This window comes from Podarcis vaucheri (genome assembly GCF_965113315.1).
Source record: "Podarcis vaucheri genome assembly, chromosome: 10".
NCBI lineage: Eukaryota > Metazoa > Chordata > Lepidosauria > Squamata > Lacertidae > Podarcis > Podarcis vaucheri.
Window position 1 is genome coordinate 16,843,951 of NC_138748.1, and position 17,257 is coordinate 16,861,207.

The window sequence follows — 17,257 nt, forward strand, 5'->3', positions numbered from 1 at the left end:
TCCAGCGGGAAGGTAAACGCCATTTCCGTGCACTACTCTGGCTCACCAGAAGCGGCTTAGTTACGCTGGCCACATGACCCGGAAGCTTTATGCCGGCTCCCTTGGCCAATAAAGCGAGATGAGCGCCGCAACCCAAGAGTCCGTCACAACTGGACCTAATGGTCAGGGGTCCCTTTACCTTTTACTTATTATGGCAGCTAGAAAAAAAGTGGAAGTCTGGACAATACTAACTCAGACATGCCAGTTTCTCTGAAGGTTTCTTCTTTTCTCTGGTTATTTTCTCTTACTGCCACCACACCATTTATTTATTTTTTTGTTTCAGCAAAGACATCAGGCCTATAAGAACTTCTGCTGTGGCTACCACTCAGGAGGACTCCCCTGCTCAGTGCCTGAGGGCTCCAGTCCTGCTACTCACCATCTGGCCCAGGGCGGTACGGTCTCAGTACAACATAGTTTCCTATGTTTCTCCTGTTTACATAGCACTGTTGGGGGGACAAGTCTGAAGTACTGTTTTGGGGGGACAGGGGGTGGGTGGATGTGGGGTACGCCCTGGTCCTGAATGGGGTAACAGTGCCCCTGAAGGACCAAGTGTGCAGCCTGGAAGTCATTTTGGACTCACAGCTGTCCATGAAGGCGCAGGTCAATTCTGTGTCCAGGGCAGCTGTCTACCAGCTCCATCTGGTATGCAGGCTGAGACCCTACCTGCCCGTGGATTGTCTTGCCTGAGTGGTGCATGCTCTAGTTCTCTCTTGCTTGGACTACTGCAATGCGGTCTACGTGGGGCTACCTTTGAAGGTGACTTGGAAACTACAACTAATCCAGAATGAGGCACCTAGACTGGTGACTAGGAGCGGCCACTGGATCCATATAACACCGGTCCTAAGGATCTTCACTGGCTCCCAGTACGTTTCCAAGCACAATTCAAAGTGTCCGTGCTGACCTTTAAAGCCCTAAATGGCCTCAGCCCAGTATACCTGAAGGAACGTCTCCACCCCCATCATTCAGCCCAGACATCTAGCTCCATGGGGTAGGCAGCTCTCTTCAGTTGTATACCTTCTGCATATATCTGCCACCACAAGAAGAGAATTTCTAGCTTTTTTCACAGGGTGATCATGTCAAATGAGTCCATCCAAAATCTCAGGTATATCAAGAACCATCTCCTGCTATTCCCAGATGCTCCATATCCCAACATAACTTAGGTGACAAACTCATGACACTCTGGGACAAAGACTGTTTTGTCACTTGAAAACCCAAACCGCCTTTATTGTAAATTCACGAGGCAGACATCAAAAATAAAATGCACAGGTCACTGAACAATTCCTTCTCTGTATAAAGAACATGTTCTGTGAGGTGGTACTTGGTATCAACAAGAACATCTAAAGAAACTATTTCTTCTTAGAAATCTCATCAGATAAAAAAAAAATGTACGTTCCAATATTTACAAATGTAAATGCTGGTGCATCCTTCGAAGCGTTGCTTGATGGTTTATCGGTCTCTGTTCATATTCAAATATAAGAGTGCACTCTTGAAGCCATTTACATTAGTCTATAGAACAGCTGCAGAACAACTTGGTATCTTTCTCTTAACCATCATTAAACTCTCATCTCGGTCATTTGCATTCCTGTTTGTTTTTCATCGCAGTGCTTCTGGGATTTCCACCTAAAAAAAAGAGAGGGGGGGAGTTTTGTTTTTCTGATTTAGAAATTTTAAATGGAAGGAAAAGAATCAGGTGGTCTAACTAGGAAAAAGAGTCAATATCTAATATATTGAATGGTTATGAGGTAGTAAAAATATTATCCATGATACTGGAGCACTGTTATTGTTTTTAATGTTTAATATAATTAATGATACTGGAGCACTGGTTATTGTTTTTAATGTCTGACATTTTATTATGTCTTTATATGTGTTGAAAGCCACTCAGAGTGCCTGGGGCAATCCAGTCAGATGGGTGGGTTATAAATAAAAATTATTATTATTATTATTATTATTATTATTATTATTATTGGAACACATAACAAGAAAATGGCTAACAGGTGGCGTACAAAGCTACGTTATCTGGTACCTACTAGACCTACCAGATATTAACCAGGATTTGGTTTTGAAAAATCATTCCAGACAGATTTGTAAGGAATTCTCAAAATATTTTGTAAATTTCATATGCATGTTGGATTTCTTTGCCACCTGCATTCTTATGAGACAAAAGCCTGCCGCACATCTTTCTACTGAGGGCAACTTTCCAGAAGCACATTCATTATTTCAGCCAGGCTGTCAATGGCCTGAGTGCATGTACACTATGCTATGAAGCTTAGGGCATGGGTGGGGAGCCGGTGGCCTTCCAGATGTTCTTGGATTCCAACCCCCATCATCCTAGATCAGCATTTCCTAAACTTGGGTCTCCAGGTGTTTTTGGCCTACAACTCCCATAAGAAAGAGCAGTGGCCAGGGATGATGGGAAGTGTAGTCCCAAAATATCTGGAGATCGAAGTCTGGGAAACCTTGTCCTAGGTCATTTGCTGGGTGGATCTGATGGGAGTTGGATTCTGACATCTGGAGGACAATAGTTTCCCCATCCTTGTCCTACCAATAAGTGATGACCAACTTTATGGAACCTGAGCATCTATGGGAAGGGTTTGCTCTTGCTCTCAGGCCAGTGCGTGGAGCCTCTGGGTGCCATTTATACAGCAGGTGGCCACTGATGACATAATGGGCATATTCCCATGTCCACTTACAGGATTCTCCTACAAACTTGCTCGTTAGTCTAAAGCCTATTGTGGAAACAAAGCACAAGAGAGGCATGAGCTGAGTAAACTCTTCCTACCATACAGCTTGAGATGTTATGTAGACCTCTGGGACTGAGGGCCACTACCATTTTTGAAACTGTAACAGCAGCTCACGCTACCAATGCACAGTTCTCAAGCTCTGAGTTGGGTGGCCTTGTTTCCTACTTTACGAGATGCGGTTCTCTATTTAAAGGAGACTTCTATTTGAAGGGCTGCCCAGTTCAAAGGTTTAAAAAACCCTAAGAAAGGAGAAGAGGGGCATTGAAATTGCCCACAAACAGCTCATGGAAAGCAGATTGGGTGGACCCGCAGATCAACTGGTCACAGTCTTACAGAAATTATTTCTAATTATACCTCTCAGTGTTGAATGGAATGTCAATTGAGTCACCGTTGGCTCATAATTCCCCTATTGGGGATTACGCATAATGACTGGAGAATGTACAAAATTCAGCAGAGATATGCAGATTCTCCAAAGCATGTTAGGGATTATGTCTGTTGACCAGGAAATGTGCACAATTCCCTCTTCGTGGAAGGATTATGAACACATTCTGCACAATGGCCGGCTGTTATGCACATTAGCTGCTCAGCTTACATTCCTCTTAATATATACAAATAGTGTGTGTGTGTGTGTGTGTGTGTGTGCGCGCGCGCGCGCATCAGTACATGTATTTTTACACAAAGCCCTATCCTCCTTCATTCCCCTTTTGTGATGCATAAGTGGCCATCTTGTCAAGGAAGGAGACCCCCACCCAAAACCCAACTGTAGGATTTCATCTTCTCTCTACTGGTCAGAAAACAGCCTGCTTTCTTTCCTTCACTGCTGAGCCTAGACACCTGATTCACTTCCACTCTGTTTTGTATTTTGAAGGTTCAATCCCTGGCATCTCCAGATAGTAGGTAAGTAGAGAACCTTGTCTGAAATGCTAGAGTAGCCACACTGTCGGTCAGAGTCAATAATACAGATTTAGATGGCCTGACTTGCAACTTCCTGTGTTGTTCTTATGAGAAGACTAGTCTTCGCACGATTGTTTCCTGTGTCTGCTTTTCAGGGGTCTGCTTATACCGCTACCACTATACTACACTACACGTTTTCAACCAGATTAACTGTCACGAAGTTCCTTCTACCCCTCAGACTCACTTAGGAATTGAAATTGGTTAAAACAATGAAGCAGGGCATACCGTATTTTTTGCACCATAACACTCACTTTTTTTCCTCCTAGAAAGTAAGGGGAAATGTCTGTGCGTGTTATGGTGGAAATGCCTACAGGTGGCATGCCTACGGATTTTCCTTCTCTAAAAACTACGTGCGTGTTATGGTCGGGTGCGTGTTATAGAGCGAAAAATACGGTATATATTTTTTTCAGCCAGAGCTCAGTTCTGGCACTTCTCAGCTGGGTGTCATTACCATTGTAAGAGAACAAGGGAGGTGTTCATGGTGAGTTCCAGCACCTCTTTTTCTAGAAAAATAGCACTGCAAAGAAGCAAACTTTAAAAAGTGCTGAAGAAAATCTTATTTGCAGCAGCACTCCAGTTACGTGATGCCCAACAGGGCCAGTTCCAAGTTTCTGGGGACCCTCAGGCCAAAAGGATATTACTGAAAGGGATGGGTTTTTTTTTCAAAGCTTGGTCAGGCATTACTTCAATAAAAATATCCATGCCTCACATCTTAATTCTCATGTGCATGTTGTTTGAATAGATAACTGGGAATGGTTTTAACTGAGACACTAAGTACAGTCATACCTCATGTTGCGTTTGCTTCAGGTTGCGTCCCGCGGCAACCCGGAGGCACCAGAAAGGGTTACTTCTGGGTTTCGCCGTTTGCGCAGAGACGCAAAATGATGTCACGCACATGCACAGAAGCGGCGAATCGCAACCTGCGCACGCGCAGTTTGCGTTCTTTTCAGGTTGCGAATGGGCCTCCAGAATGGATCCCGTTCTCAACCAGAGGTACCACTGTGTGTGTATGATACAAATTGAGACAAATTAATGTGTTGTATTTCTTTTAATGCAGTTAGAATTTTTTCTTGAATATTATGCAATGAGACTTTACTTGATAGTTTAGCTATAAAGGTGGGGGGGGTAAAGAAAACCTCAGGCTACTTTCTAAACAAAATCTATGGCTGGATCTACACTAATCTGAAAAACACTATTAAAAAACGCTATAAAAATATAGCTCTCGATGCAATTTCTCATTGGTGAATGCCCTACACTACAGCTCCCTCTGGGGTTAAATTTTTATAATGCATTTTTAACGCTATAACTCACCAGTGTAGATAAGTCCTACCTTGTACCTGTGAGATGTTTCTAAATCCCTATCAGCTTTTGGAATGAAGACACTTACCCGCCTCAGCTGTTTCATGCTACTTGCACGAATCGCATCCATTAGATCACTATGAATGGATCTCACTGGAGTAGAAGGTCGGGTGGAGGGACGTGAGCCTTCCTCTGCCTTCTTGTCTGGGACTGATTTTAATGAATTTTTGATTTCCTTCAAGATCTCGTTCTCGTATTTTTTGCTCTTCTTGCCTTTCTTCTTTTTCTGCTTATTTTGTGGGGCCTTCTTGGCACTTTCCTGTTGTTTGATAACCTCTGCAATATTCCTGGTTGGTGCCTTCTTTTCGGGAGTTATTTGAGGTGGGGGAGGTGGGGGAGGGGGAGGGGGTGGTGGGGGAGGAGGAGATGGAGGCTGGCTTTTAACAGGAGGAACCTTCTTAGGAACCTTTGGAGAGGAACATGGCGAATTTCTTGGGGAAGAAGGGTGGATTTGGATAGATGAGACTTTCCTAGCAACCTTTGGAGAGGACCAAGGTGAACTTCGGGGAGATGAATAAGGCGAAGAACCAGGAGTTACTTTTTGCAAAGCTTTGGTCTTTGGATTGATGGCTCCATCCCCGCTGGCCTCTAGCTGTCTTTGCTCCTGTATCCGTTTCTGCCTTTGCTTATCCATGTTTCTTGTCAGGATGCTGGTCATGCTTATCCTTGGTCCTGCAAGCTCAAAGTGATACCCCAGTTTCACAATAGTAGTATTGTCCTTCAGGAGTTTGACAATGTCCATTTCAACCTGGCTGCCCATGATATGCCTTTGGTTGTGGAACCGCAATTCCGTCAAAACCTTGTTGTTTTGCAAAGCCCTCATGATAGCAAGGATTCCTTTGCCCGTGATGAAATTGGAATCCAGATTCAGATTCGAGATGTGCTGGTTCACTTTTAACATGCCGGCAATAGCCATTGCCGCATTGTCGTCTGCATGAGTGTTGGCCAAGCTAAAGGTCTTGACCACAGTGTTGTTCTTGAGGGCCTGCGCAAAATGCGTCAGCATCTGTGGTGTGATGTTTTCAATGTTGTTTAAGTTGACTTCCGTGGTGTCGGGATCATTGTTCCTGACTTTTTCCAGGGCATCTTCAATCACCGTCGGATTTCCACATGGGTGCATGGCGCCTGCCCTGCAGCCCAAATCTTCAGTATTCTTTTCACTATGGCCATTGGTAACAATTTCATTTGCATTCTTGCTACTTTTTTTTAGTTTAATGCTGAGCGAACTTCTTCTTTTTTCGGTGTCTGCAGCATTTTTACACGCTTCAGCAGGTTTCTTTTCTTCATCGTCGTCTGCACCACTTTCTCCTCCAGCGTCATCTTCTTCTTCCTCCTCTTCCTCCTCTTCTTCCTTATCCTCCTCTTCTTCATCTTCTTCAGTGAATGCCTCTTCGGAAACTTCGCTGTTACTTTCCGTGAAATATTCTTCATTAATTTCTTCCGATCCGTCTTCATCATCTTCTTGTTTAGATTCCTAAAAAAGAACGTAGGTTCAATGATTGTCAAAATAAAAACATACCTTATCATAAGGGTTCTCAGAGTTTTCTAGGGAGACAACCCTGGGGCTTTCCCAGATGCTCAGTTTGTCAAGTAAACATAATGCACCATTATTTTTCATTCATTTCATGAGACCCAGGCATCATTCCTCAAAAAAGCGGATTTTTCATCAAAAAACATCTCATGTAATATCTCAGTACATTGTGGACTGTCTCGATTTGGAATGTTATGGCTATGGACACCCATTTGAGAATGTCCACAGCATCACAATGGGCAAGAAATGCATGATCTGATATTATTGTTCCCCTGTGTTCAAGTAGGGCAGGCATGGCCAAACTTGGCCCTCCAGCTGTTTTGGGACTGCAATTCCCATCACCCCTGACCACTGGTCCTCTTAGCTAGGGATGATGGGAGTTGTACTCCCAAAACAGCTGGAGGGCCAAGTTTGGCCATGCCTGAAGTAGGGGAACAGTAATGTTGGGGGAAATGGGCATACAGGAAAAACTGGCATACACCAGGAAGGCTGAAGAGGTTTTGCTGGTCAAAAGAAAACTCAGGGCATTTTCCTGAGTAGAAATAACTGTTGGCGTTTTGCAACTTTGACCTGTTGCAGGCCCTTAGCCAGACCTTAGCAGAGCATACGCAGAGTTCTCGAAAGCAATCAGTTGCAGGCAGGATGGATGAAGCAGGAACCAGTAACTTGTTACTTATAGGTGTGTTTATTATTCACAGCAGACTCTACAAGTTACTATGTACAAGAACAGAACAGATACGCGGATCTTAACTAACTCTCTCTCACAAAACCAAACGACTCTTCGACTCCACACTGACCAAACCACAAACACATACCAGTCAGTAGGTCATAAATCATTATGCCTGTGTGAGACCTTGACCAATGGTAGAGCTGTTTCTAGGCTTCTGTATCTCCAGGCAGAAATTACTCCTTTCTGCTCAGTCATCTTTGGCTGTCGGCCAACTCTTAATTGATTCTGTGTGAAGCTGCACAGAATTGCACGTAGTCAAAAACCCAACAATAACATACACATTCCGGTCTTGGGGATGGAGGGACAGATACACGGACAACACTGGCCTAACGTGGGGTGTAGGTAAAGGTAAAGGGACCCCTAACCATTAGGTCCAGTTGTGGCTGACTCTGGGGTTGCGGCACTCATCTCGCTTTATTAGCCAAGGGAGCCGGCGTACAGCTTCCGGGTCATGTGGCCAGCATGACTAAGCCGCTTCTGGCAAACCAGAGCAGCGCATGGAAACGCTGTTTACCTTCCCGCCGGAGTGGTACCTATTTATCTACTTGCACTTTGACGTGCTTTCGAACTTCAAGGTTGGCAGGAGTAGAGACCGAGCAACGGGAGCTCACCCCGTCACGGGGATTCGAACCGCTGACCTTCTGATCGGCAAGTCCTAGGTGTATCAGCTGGTAAATTGCAGTGCATGCAAGACTCAGGAGAGTATAGAGGACTAACACAAAAATGGGAAAGTAGGAAGGAAGTGAAGAAGGAAAGGGAGGTAGTCCATGAAGGGAGGCACTGATCCTTCCCTTTGCCATGAGTATGTTCCCATGAGCAGGCATGTGCATCTGTGTATTGTACCCATGCAACATTATGTTTATGTTAGAATTAATATGAGATGAATAAAACCTAAACTTTGGCAAGAAGTGCTCGTGTTAACACAAAGAAATCAAGCCGATTCACCAAAAGACAACTATTGGCTTGCGGGGGTTTGTTTTAAATCCTGGTCACCCTACAGTATGACGGACCACATGCTAAGAACAAATACTTCTTGGCCTGTTAAAAAACCCCTCAAATGTTCACCTCACCCTGGAAAAAACAAAATGAAAGTATGACCATCTCAGGGTCACACTGGGCTAAGCAAACATTTGTTGAAAGTGTGCTTAAAACTGGGCAGCTGCATGGGTCTGCAATCTTTCTTGAGACCGTAGCATGCAAGTAGAGGTTTTTAACCTCTTCAGCATCACACTATTTTCATGCTATTTGTCCCACAAAGCTGCTATTTGCAGTAAACAGCACCGCTGGGGAAAACACCAGCTCAGGGAGATGATTGTTTGGTTAGGAAACATCACAAGGAGGACAAATTACGAATACGCCCTTTCCCCCCTCCTGTTCTGAACCACCACAAAGAAGTGGCCAGTGCTCTGCCACTTAGCCTCATTCCGTATTTTCTAAACTTTGTGGCCCATACTACGGTTGCCAGCAATAGCAGCATTGCAATCAGTGACTGGGACTGAAATCACAAGTAAAAATCCTAGCAAATGCTAGAAAAAATTGTGGGACCCTTGACCCATTTGGGCTGCACACAGAGGGCTCCATTGCCGCCTCTCCTGGTATGCCCCATGGAGGACCTTAAGGGCCACAAATGACAACACCTTGGAGGTCCCAAGTCGCAAGCTGGTTAGATTGGTCTCAACTAGGGCCAGGGCCTTTTCAGTACTGGCCCCGACTTAGTGGAACGCTCTGTCACAAGAGACTAGGGCCCTGTGGGACTTGACATCTTTCCGCAGGGCCTGCAAGACAGAGCTGTTCCGCCTGGCATTTGGTTTGGACTCAGTCTGACCCTTATGCTTCCCTCCCATTATGCTTTTGATCTATGGGCTACTATTAAAATGAGGCTGCATTTTAAATTATATTTTAACCTGTATTTTAAATTGGTTTATTTTATTTTTTATTGTAATTTTACTGGTGTTAGCCGCCCTGAGCCCAGCTCTGACCAGGGAGGATGGGGTATAAATAAAAAATTATTATTATTATTATTATTATTATTATTATTATTATTATTATTATTTCTTCTGACTTGTTGGTGGTGCATTTTGGAGGAACAGGAGTCCTAAGTCATCCCTCCCTCTTTGCTTGATGTGGGTTATGCCTGTTGCAAACATGACAACAGGCAGAAATGGAGAGGGGAAGGACTGGATGAGATATGGCAGTTTCATACAGACCCCCTTCATCCCTCCTAGCATCCATTCCACTACAGTGGTACCTCAGGTTAAGTACTTAATTCGTTCTGGAGGTCCGTTCTTAACCTGAAACTGTTCTTAACCTGAAGCACCACTTTAGCTAATGGGGCCTCCAGCTGCCGCCGCGCCACTGGAGCACGATTTCTGTTCTCATCCTGAAGCAAAGTTCTTAACCTGAAGCACTCTTTCTGGGTTAGTGGAGTCTTTAACCTGAAGCGTATGTAACCCGAGGTACCACTGTACTTCTTTTGGTGCTTGGCTGAGTTGGGGAGTAACCAGAGCTCTCCTCAGCCCTTCTGGAATCTTCTGCATGTGGGGCCATTGCCTACTGTGCAAGTGGATTGTGCCCTAAACGTTTGCAGCTAAAATTACAATAATATAATTGTGCTTGAAACAGAGAGCAGTTTCAGAGAGAAGTGCCAATCAGCCTCAAGTGTAGGCTGAAATTAAGTATAGCATTAACTGTGCTTGTACCTTCCCAGATCTAAACAGAATGATCGTTGCTATTTGGGTATAATATACTGCGCTACAGAGCTCTGAATCCTTGTTGCATCCCCAACTATACTTTAGGTTACATTATTATTCATTCGCTATTTGTTACCTTTGGAGAAGCTGTATAGCAAAACTATAGTAATCCCTTGTCTGCATACCAGCACCCTGGGCTGCAGAGTTTGGATACATTCCTCTAGCTGGGTTCTGATAAGCGCCAATCAAGGAGTGAGATAATTCCATGGCAGCCAACCGAATGATGCTGCTTTGCACTGGTGGAGAATGTGGCTGTATCAGTTCAGGGGTAAATATAGCCCTATAATCTGTATACTGCTAGGAATTTTATTCCCCTCCTTGGTTTGTTTTTCACCGCGCTGCTCTACAAAAACAAGTGATTATGTTTCAAAAGAAGCAGAGGCACGTATGAGAAAAACGACTACCTCAAAGGAACTGTGTAGCTCGGCAGTTGCCGAAACACTCTCATATATAATTTTGTGGAATACCTTTCATTTAGTCTGGTCTTCACTTCTTTGTAAGTTACTTTGCCTACCAGGAAGGAAGGAACTCTCAGGTGGGTTGCTGGAAGAAGAAATGGAAGTTCCCAGCTGAGAGATGGGAAGGTCCACTCTTTTTTGTGTGAAATAAGGGTTAAGATATATCCTTCATAAAAGGCTCTGTATTTTATTTCTCTCCCTCCCTCCCTCCCTCCCTCCCTCCCTCCCTCCCTCCCTCCCTCCTATTTTCCTTCCTTCCTTCCTTCCTTCCTTCCTTCCTTCCTTCCTTCCTTCCTTCCTTCCTTGGTTTTTTTTCTTCTCTATTTTTATTTAGATCAGTTTGGTTTTTATTGTATTCTATGTTGAAAACTTTCAACAAAAACTCAGATAAAGAAATAATAAGTTACTTTGACTACCCAAGAAGGACTTTCCCCAACGTGACTATTCATAACAGCCAGAATGATTTGGTAGATAGAATATGAGCCCAATACACAATCCTTTTCAATAAATTAAAAACAAATATAGATCAAACCGTTACTTGTTGTTTGCTCTGTGATGTTTTGTGATACATTTATGTGTGTTTCACAAATTCTTTGTAAATGTTGTGACAATGATTTATTCTTTTATAAATCAGCCTTCACTATATGAGGAGGGTAGATTTGAAACTCTCCGCAGACTGGCAATTAAACGAATTCTTAGCTTTAATTGTGTAAAATGAGACTGATAGCCCAAACTTGAATGTGTTTTTCAAGCAATGCGGGATATTTTTAATTTGGAAAATATATTTTCATTTTGTGACTAGGATAATCCTTTAAAGACCATTATTGCCTGCTAATGTTTGGGGACTGGGATCCAGCAAATACATAATGCTTTAAATCATAAACTACAGTTAAGGGATTAAGGCTGTGATTCTACATTTATTTCCTGGGAGCAAGCCCCACTGAACTCAGTAGGACTTAGATTTTTGTATACATGTATAGGATTGCCCTGTAAAAATGAACCATTGGATTATGTAGTCCTTTTCCCAATGCTTCATGCACAAATTACACTCTTATCCTGAACAGTTTTGGTTCTTTCTGCTTCTCAGTTTTCCAAACTTAAATTCAGTCCTTCACCTGTTTGCAGAAGTTAACAAATTTTATATTAAAAATATTCTCATGAAAATTATTCAGCATTTATTACTTCTCCTAATACACACATTTTTGAATGCAGTTTTGATAAATGCACACGTTCTCGCAAGTGATTTCTCCTGATATAATGATTGTCATTTTCACAAATATATTAACCCTTATGCACATTTTTTACCTATTATATGCATTTTTTGTAAACCATGGTTGAATGGAGAACTACATTGCATAGTTTGAAGAACCAATTTGGAAGGGTGGCTGTTTCAGTTCTCATGGTGTTTTAGAAAGGGCAGGTTTGATAAAAGACAGCTTGAAATGGGAACTGAATCGAATTCACCACCATACCTCATCCTGAATAACCTTAACCATTATGTAACATAAGTCAGCTTAAGAGAACTAGCCTGGATAAGACAGAAACTGGTTGGCATTAACCATGGTGAAGATGACCATGGAGAGATGGACAGGATGACTTCACACGGGGGATGGGGCATCTACACCCTTCAATAATGACTGATTGCTGTAAAGACCAACATGATAAAGGCCAAAGAGATCTGAGTGTGCATAGGCCAGTCCTGAAATTCTCTGGAGATTGGGAAGCACATTAGTGTTGTGGCTGCTTTCAGAGGGGAGCCCCAGAAATCTCACTATACCTGAAGGAGCGTCTCCACCCCCATCGTTCAGCCCGGACACTGAGGTCCAGCGCCAAGAGCCTTCTGGCAGTTCCCTCCCTGTGAGAAGTGAGGTTACAGGAAACCAGGCAGACGGCCTTCTCAGTAGTGGCGCCCACCCTGTTGAACGCCCTCCCACCAGATGTCAAGGCAATAAACAACTATTTTACTTTTAAAAGACAACTGAAGGTGGTCCTGTTTAGGGAAGTTTTTAATGTCTGATGCTGTATTGTTTTTAATGTTCGGTTGGAAGCCACCCAGAGTGGCTGGGGAAACCCAGGCAGATGGGCGGGGAATAAATAATAAATTATTGTTATTGTTATTGTTATTGTTATTGTTATTGTTATTGTTATTGTTATTGTTATTGTTATTGTTATTGTTATTGTTATTGTTATTGTTACTATGCGCACTGATCTTGGGATCCTGTTTATTGATAGCAATGCAAATTATCCGCTCTGGGGTTATGTACACATTAGCAGCTTAAAATACAGCAAGGTTACCTCCCCCTTTACATTTCAAGTTACACCAGCAACTCCTATTCCTGAAGCTGTCATTTGCACGTGCGCAATGGCTGCCACAAATGAGCTAGGCTAGGTTGAGAGCTGGGGCTCAAGGTCACCTAGCGAGTTTCAAGGTTGAAGAGGGATTTGAACCCTGGTTTCCCAGGTCCTAGCCCAACACTCTACATGACACTCTGTCATGCCCATCTCAGATATACAGTGGTGCCCTGCAAGACGAATGCCTCGCAAGACGGAAAACTCGCTAGACGAAAGAGTTTTCCGTTTTGGAGGTGCTTCGCAAAACGAATTTCCTATGGGCTTGCTTTGCAAGACGACAATGTCTTGTGAGTTCCTGCTGGTTTTTTCCCCTTTACCCCCCCTTTTCTAAGCCGCTAAGCCGCTTATCAGCTGATCCGATCAGCAGATAAGCCGCTAAAAGCCGCTAATAGCGCTAATAGCGCTAATCCTTCAATGGGCTTGCTTCGCAAGACGAAAAAGCCGCTAGACGAAGAGAATCACAGAACGGATTCTTTTCGTCTTGCGAGGCACCACTGTACATGACTCAGTTTAACTGTGAAGCATTTTCAAATTGGATGGAAGAGGGTTTGCAGGAAAATGCATCAAACCACAGCATTTCTCAAGAAAGTGCAAGACATGTAAGGATTGTGGCTAATGCCATGTATATACGGCTTCAAATGCCAGGAGTGGGAATGCACTGGAGCCAGAGTAAATTGTAATGCATATACAACAAAGGCTGCTGCGCACCCTTCAGAAATCTGGATGGGTATAATCCTGTCAATGTTAGGCACTTTCAAGTTTTATTATGTGTCAGTGGAAGTGTTTTGCATTTGCTTATTCCCCTCCCCTACTGCAATCAATGGAACATAAAAGTATTCAAGTCTGTCTCAATCATTCCCATTAGTTTCCGCCCAACCACAGGCTCCACCCTTCGCTCTCTACAGCAAAATGTCCTTGAAAGTCCCTTGAGATTTTAAATCTGTTTGTGATGGACTTTCTGTTGAATAGAACGAAGGGAAGGGGCCCACTGTAGGAATGGAACTACAGTGGTACCTTGGGTTACATACGCTTCAGGTTACATACGCTTCAGGTTACAGACTCCGCTAACCCAGAAATAGTGCTTCAGGTTAAGAACTTTGCTTCAGGATAAGAACAGAAATCATGCTCTGGCGGCACGGCGGCAGCAGGAGGCCCGATTAGCTAAAGTGGTACTTCAGGTTAAGAACAGTTTCAGGTTAAGAACAGACCTCCGGAACGAATTAAGTACTTAACCCGAGGTACCACTGTAGTTGGGGAGTTCAAGACCATGGCCAATGACTATAAAGAATTTTGTACATGAAATGTGCTATTGAAACCTGCAGTTTGAGCTATACATTTAAGCCCAATCAAAGAGTCAATTCCTCCTGGGATTCTGCCATCCCTTCCTCATATATAGACTGATCACATTTTAAAATGATCACTCACTGTAAGTTAGGTCCTGTTGAATGCAAATACTTTAAAAAAAAATGTTACTGGTTTTAACAGGCTTCCTCAGTCTCGGCCCTCCAGATGTTTTGAGACTACAATTCCCATCACCTCTGACCATTGGTCTGGCTAGCTAGGGATCATGGGAGTTGTAGGCCAAAAACATCTGGAGGGCTAAGCTTGAGGAAGCCTAGGTTTTAACATAATGTTTTTGAATTGACTGAATTATTATTTTTTAAGTTATCTTTCCTCCAACTGAAGGAACTGCAGCTGAGAACAATGATGTACAAAAAACACACACCTTGCAAACAACAAAGAAGCATATCAGGGAGGTTGTTTTTTTAGTTTAGCCCTCACTTTGTTCTGCTCGTTTTCTACAAGTCTGTATTTTGAAAAGCTGGAAAACATTTTAAAAACGTGTTCCTGTTTATGGTATTAAGATATAGCATCTCAGAAGCCCTCGACCATTGTTAATATATACATCAATCGACTCTCCTTCAACAAAAGTGAATTTTCACTGACACACAGGGATGAGGAACTGCTGACTTTCCAAGTATTGTTGGAACACAACTCCCATCATCCTTGACTATGCTGGCCAGACTTCAGGAGGTCCTCAGCACAGTTCGGCCACTATCAATGCCTCCACCACCCCTCATGTTGCCACTGGACCTCCCAATTCCTTTTGCGGTGGTGGCTTCACCCTCCACCTCTGCTCTATCCTGTCACCTCCCCTTCCTCTTGTTCACCTGTGACAGTGGTGGTGACACCGGCAGATTTTCTGCCACCTCCTCAGCACCTGGGTTATTATTATATTTATTTAATACACTTGTATACTGCCCTATACCACCCCAAAGGTCCTTCTCTGAGCCTGCAATTCAGGCTAGAAGAATGCCTACCACTATTGCTTTTAAAAATAGATAAAATGCTAAGTCCAGAATGCGGCAGCTAGACTGGTGACTGGGAGTGGCCACCGGGACCACGTAACACTGGTCCTGAGAGATCTGCACTGGCTCCCAGTACGCTTCCGAGCACAATTCAAAGTGTTGGTGCTGACCTTTAAAGCCCTAAACGGCCTCGGTCCTGTATACCTGAAGGAGCGTCTCCACCCCCATCGTTCTGCCCGGACCCTGAGGTCCAGCACCAAGGGCCTTCTGGTGGTTCCCTCATTGCGAGAAGTGAGGTTACAGGGAACCAGACAGAGGGCCTTCTTGGTAGTAGCACCTGCCCTGTGGAACTCCCTCTCTTCAGATGTGAAGGAAATAAGCAGCTATCTTCTCTTTAAAAGACATCTGAAGGCTGTTTAGGGAAGTTTTTAATATTTGATGCTGTATTGTTTTTAACACTCGATTGGAAGCCGCCCAGAGTGGCTGGGGAAACTTAGCCAGATGGGCGGGGTATAAATAATAGATTAATAAATATTATTATTATTATTTATAAAGTTCTTCTAACCACTGCAGCAAACTGGTGGTGGTGCATTCACACCCAGAATGTCTGGTTCTGAGAAGAAGGGCACTCTTAGCCCTTGCTCAGGCACAACGTGGAGGTGGAGAGTGATGGTAGATGACTTTCCAGCCACTGTGGATGGGCGCTCATCTTGGTTCCCAAGCGTTGCCCGCAGCACCACCACCTGGGCCTAGCAGTGAGGCAGGTTGGATCAATGAGGGGCCCCTGGCAGGTGCCCAACCTTGCTGTCTCTTGCTACCTGCCCTGATGCTGGCTGGAGAAGATAGGAGTTCTACATTTCTCCAATAAATACTGCCCCCATTCATCAATGAGTTAAGCAAGCATTGTGGGAGAAATACAGTTTGAACAAGAATAGAAAATGAGAAGAAGTATTTCTGGGACACAGTTCAAAGCATTATTGAGCCTACCTTTTCACACGCCCCCATTCTCTCTTTTTCCAGTAGTTTCCTGGTCTCCCTTTCCCAATAAGCCATTAGTGCCTCCCGGCTGAAAGTTCCTGTTGGCGTTTTCTCCGTGAGACTTTTTTGCCTGTGTCCCACCGGAAGGTTTCGGTCAGGCTCAATGTCCTCCAGCTCTCTCTCCAACTCCTTCAGCTCCTCATCAGTTAGAGAAGCCAGGAGCTCATCTTCATCTAGCTCCTCGTATTTACTAAGCTCTCGCCTGTAGCCAAAGGTAGACATGGTCCCTTCTGTCGTTAGGCTGGTGCAAATCTGAAACCGCAATGCAGCATTAATGAAAAGCTTGAATCGAGGTGTCTGTATCTGATTTGGCCAGCAACTGTTTCCCCTGAGTGGCTGCGGCACCCTTTAAAAAGTGTTCCTAGGGGATTGCGACAATGTGCGGAAGGATGAAAGCATGCTCTGTTTTAAGCATCAGACGTCAGACAGCAAGAGAGTCGAACAGAAGGAATGTCCCAACACCAGTGTCTGGTCGTCTCTTAAACACAGGGATTATTGACATACTGACCCTGACCGTATTTAGCGTAGCATGATACAAGGAAAATGTATATTCATCGACATACTTTGTGGCCGGGAGGATGGTAGGGGGGAAAACAGGGGCGCTTGCATAGACCTTGTGTTGACTCCACAACAGAGAGTGGATGAATAAAGAACATTTGACTTCTGTAGGATTAGTGTCCTTCCAAAGGGGCACAAAATATTTTCACAGCTGTTCAGAAAAGCACCCCTTATTTTCATGGTTTTTAGGAGGGAGGTTGGCAGGAGAAGGAGCTGTAACTTTGTCAGGCTGGAGATTTGTTATCTCCAGGAATGTAACAAAGCCAGGATACACATTCCCAAGATTGTGGACTGTGCCGCTCAGCTTATGTTCTTCATGTTTTAAATAATTAGATAAGGAGGACCAAAATGAAACCCTTTCAATTAAAAACAAAACCAAACCTTGAGCCTAGCTATAATATTAGCTTTATTGTCCCAAGGATTTCTCAAGGGTTGAGG

General features: G+C 43.9%; 1 protein-coding gene across 1 annotated transcript; it reads right to left on the minus strand.

The window, feature by feature from the left end:
* Positions 1–1,233: 1,233 nt before the first annotated feature.
* LMOD2 (leiomodin 2) lies at positions 1,234–16,703 on the minus strand. The gene is made up of 3 exons (XM_082239716.1): positions 16,211–16,703; positions 5,122–6,567; positions 1,234–1,659 (listed from the first exon to the last, which is right to left on the minus strand). The coding sequence occupies exons 1-3, from the start codon at positions 16,481–16,483 to the stop codon at positions 1,633–1,635; spliced, it is 1,746 nt and encodes a 581-aa protein (XP_082095842.1). The 5' UTR covers positions 16,484–16,703; the 3' UTR covers positions 1,234–1,632.
* Between the last annotated feature and the right edge of the window lie 554 nt (positions 16,704–17,257).